The sequence below is a fragment of the Marmota monax genome, unplaced genomic scaffold (assembly GCF_021218885.2).
Source record: "Marmota monax isolate L192 unplaced genomic scaffold, Marmota_monax_Labrador192_F-V1.1 WCK01_AAM20220418_F8-fsc00102, whole genome shotgun sequence".
NCBI classification, from domain to species: domain Eukaryota; kingdom Metazoa; phylum Chordata; class Mammalia; order Rodentia; family Sciuridae; genus Marmota; species Marmota monax.
This window is the reverse complement of record NW_026692494.1, coordinates 303,755-312,604: the sequence shown is the minus strand read 5'-3', so window position 1 is coordinate 312,604 and position 8,850 is coordinate 303,755. Positions and strand designations below refer to the sequence as shown.

Here is an 8,850-nt window from a genome sequence, read left to right as displayed (position 1 = left end):
TTGGCTAGCGTTTCAAGAATGATATCAAATAGAAGTGGCGAGTGTGGAAATTTGTCTTGTTCCTGATTTTAGAGGAAATGCTTTCAGTTTTTCTTTCTTTGGTGTGATGTTGACTTTAGTTTTGTCATGTACAGTATATTTTTATTTTTCCACATTTTTATTGGTGCATTATAGTCGTACACAATGATGGGATTTATTGTTACAGATTCATACATGACACAATACAACAGTATAATTTTGCAAATATTAGTTCCCAGTATTTCCCCCCTCCCTCTTCACTGCCCTCCTGTTGGTGCATTTCCTCTATTGATCTCCCTTTGACTTTCATGAGATTTGCCCCCACTTTTCTTTTCCTTTATCCTGTCTAGCTTCCATATGAGAGAAAACAAAGCCCCCTTGATCTTCTGAGTTTGACTTATTTTGCTTAACATAATGGTTTCTAGTTCCATCCATTTACCTGCAAATGACAAAATTTCGTTTTTCTTCACAGCTAAATAAAACTCCATTCTGTATATAAACCACATTTTCTTTACCCATTCATTAATTCATGGACACCTAGCTGTTCCATTGTTTGGCTATTGTGAATTGTGCTACTATAAACATGTCACATGTAGTATTTTTGATGCTGAGTTAAGTTCCTTCTGTCACTATTTTCTTCAGTGTTTTTAACATGAATAGATACTGGATTTTGTCAAGGTTTTTTTTTTTTTTGCATCTATGGGGATGATTATGGGATTTTTTTGTCCTTACTTCTATCCATGTGTTGGATTATATTTTTTAATTCATATATGTTGAATCAATCTTACATCCCTGGGATTATCCATTTTTTCTTGGTGCACTATCTTCTTAATATGTTTTTGGATGTTGATTGTCAATATATTTTCAAGAACTTTAACATCTATGCTCATCAAGGATATTGATATGTAGTATTTTTTTCCATTGATTTGTCTTGGTTTTGGTATCAGGGTGATCCTGTCTTCGTACAATGAATTTGAAGGTGTTCCTTCATTTCTATGTCATGAAATAATTTAAGGGAGATAGCATCATTTCTTCTTTCAAGGTTTGGTGAAGTGCAGCTGAGCATCCATGGTCCTAGACTTTTCTTCTTGGAAGGTTTTAATTTCTACTTTAATCTCCACACTTGACATTGGTCTGTTTAGGTTTTCTATATCCACTTGACTCAAGTTGAACAGGTAATACCTGTCTAAAACTTTTTCAATATCTTCTAGATTTTCTAATTTATTGGAGTATAAGTTTTAAAAGAGTCCCTAATGATCCTCTGTATTTCAAAAGTGTCTCTGTAGTTTCAGGAACTGATATTAAAAATTGATTTTTCTGTCTGTAAAATCCATTGGGTGAATCTATTAATATGAGAAGAATAAATTTAAATATCAATTAATTTCAAGCACTAAACACACTTAAGTAATACAGTGCACTGTATCTGTTCAAGCACCCTCTTATTTTTTAACCCCATGAATGCACTAGAAGAAGTTAAACAAAACATGTCTTGTATCATATTCAAAATTGCACTGTTTATATCAGGTTCCCTTTAATTACTGGAATGCTTACTTTTTAATGTTTTCATTAGTGCATTCTAGTTGTTGTACATCATAGTGGGGTTCATTTTGACAAATGAAGACATGCATATCAATATAATTTGCTTCATTTCAATCCCTGTACTTGTACTTTTCCTCCCCTCATTCCTTACCCAGTTCCATTTTCTCTGCTGTTATTCCTTCTATTTATTTAATCTTCTTTAATAGGTACTTGGAATATATACATAAGGTGGAATTCTCTGTGGTTTATTATATGTGTACATAGCATAATTGGGTCAAGTTCATTCTGCAGTTCTTCCTTTTACCCATCTCTCCTCCCTTCCTCTCAACCTCCTCCCTAGACTCCACTAATCTCCTTTATATTTTCATGGGATCCCCTCTTTAAAAATTCTTTATTTCTCTCTAACTTCCTCATATGATGGAAAATATTTGATCATTGACTTTTTAAGTCTGGCTTATTTCACTCAGAATGAGTTTCTTCAGTTCCATTCATTTTACCAGCAGATGACAGAATTTAATTGTTATGTCTGAGTAAAATTCTGTTTTGTCTATAGACCACATTTTCTTGATTTATTTCTTTGTTGATGAACAGCCAGGCTTTCCATAACTTAGTGATTGTGAATTGTTGTGCTATAAATACTGATATGCTTGTATCATTATAGTATGCGGACTTTGCTTGTTTTGCATAAATACCAAGGCGTGGGAGAGCTGGGCCATATGGTGATTCCATTTGTAGTCTTTGGAGGAATCTTCATACCACTTTCCAAAGTGGTTGTTAGTTTGCATTTCCACCAACAATTTAGAATATTTCTTCCATGTCTCCACCAGTATTTATTCTTGTTAGTATCAATGCTTGCCGTACTAACTAGAGTGAGTTGAAATCTCTGTAGTTTTGATTTGCAATTCCCTCATTAATGAGAATGTGGAACTTTTTTTTTTCATATATATTTGTTGGCCATTGGTATTTCTTCTTTTGAGAAATGTCTGTTTAGTTCTTTTGTGCATTTAGTCCTTAGATTATTTGGGTTTTTCTAGTGTTATTTGAATTCTTTATATATTCTGAATATTTATCTCTTGGTAGAAGGGTAATTGGCAAATATTTTCTCCCATTATGTAAGCTCTCCCTTCACACCCTTTTTTCCTTTTCTGTACAGAGACTATTTAACTTGATGACATCCCACTTATTGATTCTTAGTTTTATTTCTTGAGTTTAAGGGGTCCTGTTAAGTAAGTCAGTGTCCGTGCCAATATGTAGAGATTCAATGCAGTCTTCATCAAAACCCAGTGACATTTTTTACAGAACCCGAAAAAAATAGCCTTAAAATTCACTTGAAAGAATAAAAGACCCAGAATAGCCAAAGCAATATTGACCCAAGAGAGTGATACTGGAGGCATCGTATTGCCTAATCTCAAACAGGCTACAGAACTTCAATAACAAAGCAGCATGGTTTGGGCACCAAAACAACATGCAGACCAGTGGAATAAAATAGAAGCAAAAAGACCAACACACATAGATACAGTCTTCTGATACTTGACAAAGACACCAAGCTATGTGTTGGAGGAAAAAAATACATTTTAAAAAAAGGTGCTGAGAAAATTAAATATCCATATCCTACCCTTTGCCCTGCCTAAAAGCCAATTAAAAGTGGATCAGAGAATTAGGAATTAGTCCAGCAACTTTGAAACTGCTAGAAGAAAACATAGGGTCAGTACTCCAGCATTTAGACAAATACTCACTTTTTTCCCAACAAGAGGTAAATAGGGGCTGGGGCAGTAGCTCAGTGGCAGAGCTCTTGCCTAGTACATGTGAGGCACTGATTTGATCCCCAGCACCACATTAAAATAAACAAATAAAATAAAGGCATTCTTTCCATCTATAACTACAAAAATTTTTTTAAAGAGGTGAATATCAATTAAATAATCTCTAATTTGAGACATGAAAATGACTGGACCATAGGGAAAAGATTTTTCTAACATCAAGTCATTTTATGGTGGGAGGCAGGAATAGGATACTAGGATCATGGCCACAGAAAAACTCACAGAACATAACATATAAAATTGAAGGTAGCCATATTTGTGTAAGAAAAATATTTGATGCTCTTTGTTCTAATCTCAATTCCCTCTTCTATGGTGAGTATCCCAAAGAAAGAAAAGCAAAACCCAAAACCCTATTATTGCCTGTTGTGTGTCCAGTTATAAAATAAATAGGTCCTATTAGTTTTTATCTTTGTTTTATAGCACTTATCAAACATGCATTTTATTCTACAACTATTAATCTGAATCATCCTAATAATAAACATGAACAAGCCACACATTTTTTCTCTCAGTAGTTTGGGGAGTACACTGCAGAAAGCCAACCAGTGGAAGGGGAAATCAAAATAGTAAATATGTACCTTTATAATTCAGATCTTCAGTATCTTTTTGTGAGTTAGTGTGAATGCTAGTTTTATGTGTAAACTTGATGGATCATTGGTGCCCAGATATTGGGTCAGACATTGTTCTGGTCTGTGTGTCTGTAAGGGCTTAATATATTTAGTTGAAATTAACATTTGAACTTGTTGGCTGAGTAAAGCAAATTGCTCTCTTGGATTACTCTGTTTTCTGTTACTACAACATAATACCCGAGTCTTGGTAACTGATAAGGAGGAGAGGTTTTTTAGCTCACAGTTTTAGATGCTAAAGATCCAGTGTGGCACTGGCTTTGATGGGCATCATGGCAAGTGGTATTATGCACATGAAAGGGAGAGAATACAAGGCAGGACAGGAAGCCAGAGAGTGTGGACAGGAAACCGGAGTGGAATAAAAGACTGTCCAGTGTGGACAGTCTTGCAGGGAGACCTGAAATGTGCTACCACCACTGAAAACTCACTGGGACACCCAGAACAAGGATGTGTATTTAAAACCAACTTTATTTCTTGAGCATACTTTGAAACATTTTAATTGCAGACAACTCACCCCATGTCTTTTTCCACATCCTACAACTTATCACTCTGGTTTCAATCAAGAAGTAGAAACAAATTTCCTTATTTTAAAGGTGAGAACTGAATACCGGCAATTGCTTTAACTTAGTGATGAACAAGGCAAAGAGGGAATCGTGTGGGAATAGACATAGTAACTGAATGGATCCTCTAAAGCAGTGAGGGCATAGGGGTGTGAAGGGCGTAGTGAAATACACCAAGTTCTCATGGTAGTGAAATTTAGTGACCATGCATGAATGTGTGGAACACCAAAACCAGGTGGAAAATACAGTCGTCATTTCAGGAGTCCTTACTCAGCAACAAATATAACTATAGAATAGTGAGATTAAAGCAGAAAATCAATAACATAAAACCAGCCTGATGACAACCTGTATGGCATGGCAGGCAATGATTTGAAGAAGATATTTGAAGAAAACCACCTTTCCTGATGTTGCAATAAGCTCCTTTCCAACCCCTTTGGATTTGATCCCTTTAAGAACCAACGTCTGAACTTTCCTTTTGAAGCATTTTGAAAACTTTATGATGAGTCAGACTCTTCTGGTAAGACCCAAGCCTCCGTATTTTTAATCTCCCAAGATTATTCCAATAAAATTCAATATGGAGCACCATTGATATGGCCCCTAGACATAATATGCCTGAATGGACATATTCACTTTTAAAAGAAAATGCACATGACCTTCAAAATGATGTCACTTTTACCTATATTTAAAAACTAGTTTAGTATTTCACCTGGAGGCCAGAATCCTTGCTCAGAAATGACAGAAGATACATGGGTATGTTGATTTTATCATGATGTTTACAATGAAAAAGGATTTCAGAATACTTAGCAATTGAATTAAACACAAACCAAAGGAAATAGGAATCAGATAGGAACCAGAGAGTGGAAGGAAAGCCAAGAAGCCATTATCAAAAATAGTGATTTAAGGAGACGGGATTTGAAGGTCTCAATGACTGATTGTTCTAAACCACATTAGAAAAGGGATATATGACAAAATGAAATTAGAATGCTGTGCTGTGGAGTCTTTTCAGGGCATTTTTAATGTCCCTGTTCCTCAGGCTGTAGATGAAGGGATTCAGCATGGGGGTGACCACAGTGTACATCACAGAGGACACCACATCCTTCTTGAAGGAAGATGACACAGCTGAACCAAGGTACACGGCCAGGCCTGTTGCATAAAATAAGCAAACAACTGCCAGGTGAGACCCACAGGTGGAGAAGGCTTTGTACTTCCCACCTGAGGATGGGATTCTTATAACAGAGAAAACTATTTTATAGTAAGAGAAAAGAATGCCCGAGAAGGGGAAAAATCCAAACATGGCACCAGTAAAATACATGACCATATTATTGGTGAAGGTGTCAGAACAGATAAGATTAAGAAGTTGAGATGGGTCACAGAAGAAATTAGACATTTCCACATGCTGATGATAGGTGCATTGTAAAGCAATCAAATTGTGAAGCTGGGAGTCTAAAATGCTAAACAAAAAGGACACAAATGCTAAGACTCTACAGAGGCGAGAATTCATCATGACTGGGTAATGCAGGGGGTGACAGATGGCCACAAACCGGTCATAGGCCATCACACTAAGAAGCAGACTATCCATACATACAAAAACACTAAAAAGGGACATCTGTGTCAGGCAGCCGACATAGGAAATAATCCTGCTGTGAGTTTGGATGTTCACCAGCATCTTTGGGACCGTGGTGGAGATGAAGCCAATGTCAACCAAGGACAGGTTGGAGAGGAAGAAGTACATGGAGGTATGGAGGTGGGAGTCAGACCTGACAGCCAGGATGATGAGCAGGTTCCCAAGCACTGCGACCAGGTACATGGACAGGAACAGGCAAAAGAGGAGGGGCTGCAGGTCTGGGTCCTCTGAGAGGCCCATGAGGTGGAACTCCATGACATTTGTTAGATTAGATTTTGTTCCACTATATTCATTGGAAACCTTTTGAAAAAGAAAAAGCAATAGAGGGAAGGAAACAAATAAATAAGTATTCAGCACTCTGTGTGTATTTTTAATTTGTGCACTCACAATTACAATATGCACAATTGAGATCTATACTCCTTTACCAGTATTTCTCAATATAACAAACCCAACCTTCTTAGGACTCTTTCATTATTGGTTTATATATTATTCATTTTTTCTATACACACTATTTTAGAGAAAATCAACTGCACAAGTTTAAAACACTAAGAATATTATACATAACAGGTCCATTATCTTAGTAAAATAAATCATACTCTTATAAGAAAAATAAATATTCTTCTCTAAGAAAAAAGTCTTTCTCAATAAAGAAAATTAAGAAATATGCCTTATGTTATTCTATCACAAAGGTATAAATTTGAGTTAAGATTTATATATAAATACAGCTACAACTGCATTTTCTGGATACTAAAGGCAAGCCAATGGCTCATAATCAGAAAATAACATTATATGTCAGTTATCTTCTAGGCTATGTTAGTCAGGTTTTTTTTGTTAAGAAAATATGTGACATAAGCAACTTAAAGGAGGAGAAGTTTAATTTTGGTTCAGAGTTTCAGAGGTTCCTGTTCATGGTTGGATGGCTCCATTTCTTTGGGCCTGAGATGAGACATAACATCATGGTAGAAGGAGGTAGCTGGGGAAAGCTGCAAAGCTTATAACAGCTACAAAGAACATAAGTTGACTTCAAATGCCTTACCTGATGCATAGCATAACTGGGGGGCAGGGACATATAGAAGTTGTCATTTTATTATTTTGTCAATCCTTCAAAAATACGTGTGCCTCCTCCATATTACTCAGTGATAACTTCCAGATATGTGTGTGGAGGATTGTTGCTTGATTTCCAATAATTGATGCATTTCATTTTTAATATTTATCATCTAAATTTGTTTTACCAACAAAATAAGTCCTTATCAATAATCCTCATATTTTAAAGATATATCATTAAAATATCACTGAATTCTGTTCAGGAATAATCCTTCCAATAAAACTCATCAAAGAATTTCATTTTGTATGGCCAATGATATTTTCCATTTCACTCCATGAAAGGAGAAGTGGCCCTGAGATGGAACTTGAAAAATCATTGTTTTAGTTAGGTATCATTTTCCTGCTCCACTATGCAGAATATATGTAGATGTCTCCACCTCTCTGTGCCCACAGAGTTTAATGGAAATAGAGTGACCCCCATCTCACTTCATGTGTGAAAACCAAGGGGACTTTGGAACTTCCCACATATTTGGTCTTTGTGTGTATGTGTTTTTATACAATAATGTATTCCATCATTAAGGCATTACTGACTTTTTTGAAAAATACAATTGTCAAAAGGCATCGGAGCTTGGACTGATGAAAAAACAAATATTTTTTTCAGCCCGAACAATAAGTGAACCTGTCCTTCCTATTTCTGCCTCATTTCCTTTCTTTATACCCATAAAAATCTGTGCCATGATCTTTTAAAGATTAATTCTATAAATGATATTGAAAGAAAAAAGGGCCATGCATCTATACCATGAACACAATCAAGTCATGGTTTTAACTTTTCTCTTTCTGAGACATTTCTGAAAGGTCTGAACATAAAGACAAAACTGCACCAGATGTGTTGGAACAAAGTGGCCAATTTGGGGAACCAAGGAAGGGTTGATTCATAAACAGAATTTATGAAGCCTCTTTTGTGCCAAGACAAACAAACAAACCACAACAAAAAGCCCAGCTCTAGATAAACAGAAATGAAAGAAAGTGAGAAATTCTACTCCAAATACACAGCATAAGCATCTATAGGGACAAAAAGGAACTGTGCCATCTACAAATAGGAAAATGGTCACTTCAGGCTACAAGATATATTTTTGAATGGTAAGAAGATGAATCTCATCAATAATAACAACAATAAAAAGTGTGGCTATATTTTATATTGTCTTTTTAAACAAATTCATTATACATGCATCACATAGGACATCCCTTTAACGTTTAGTCCTATTCACTGCAGGTAAATTATCTAGAAAACCCTTCAAAGAGTAATGGTGATTCTCACAGACACTAAAACCCTGCTGTCTGTCCCAGAAAAAATAGGTGGACCTGACAAGATCCTAAATTAGATTGTTAGCCTCTGGATCCAATCCCGGAAAATTTTTAATGGGGTCTAAGCCAAATTAAATGTTTAAAGCAGAGGACCAGAACTCTTAACCACTGGTACACAGGAGGAATACTTTTAAGTCTATTATGGTTTTACGGTTAGAAATGAAATTAAGACCTGACATCACATCTTCTTTTCAGATTCGGTGGACGGATTATATGTACAGATGAGGACGTGGGCACCTGCAAGGCTGTCTTAGAATAGA

General features: G+C 35.9%; 1 protein-coding gene across 1 annotated transcript; it reads right to left on the bottom strand.

Moving 5' to 3' along the window:
• Positions 1 to 317: 317 nt before the first annotated feature.
• On the bottom strand, positions 318 to 6,762 carry LOC124092328 (olfactory receptor 7E24-like). Its single transcript, XM_058579294.1, has one exon. The coding sequence runs from the start codon at positions 6,434 to 6,436 to the stop codon at positions 5,534 to 5,536; it is 903 nt and encodes a 300-aa protein (XP_058435277.1). The 5' UTR covers positions 6,437 to 6,762; the 3' UTR covers positions 318 to 5,533.
• Positions 6,763 to 8,850: the final 2,088 nt, after the last annotated feature.

Bases quoted from the DNA above. Each gene is read 5' to 3' on its own strand.
- LOC124092328 (XM_058579294.1), bottom strand. From the start codon at position 6,436: ATGGAGTTCCACCTCATGGGCCTCTCAGAGGACCCAGACCTGCAGCCC.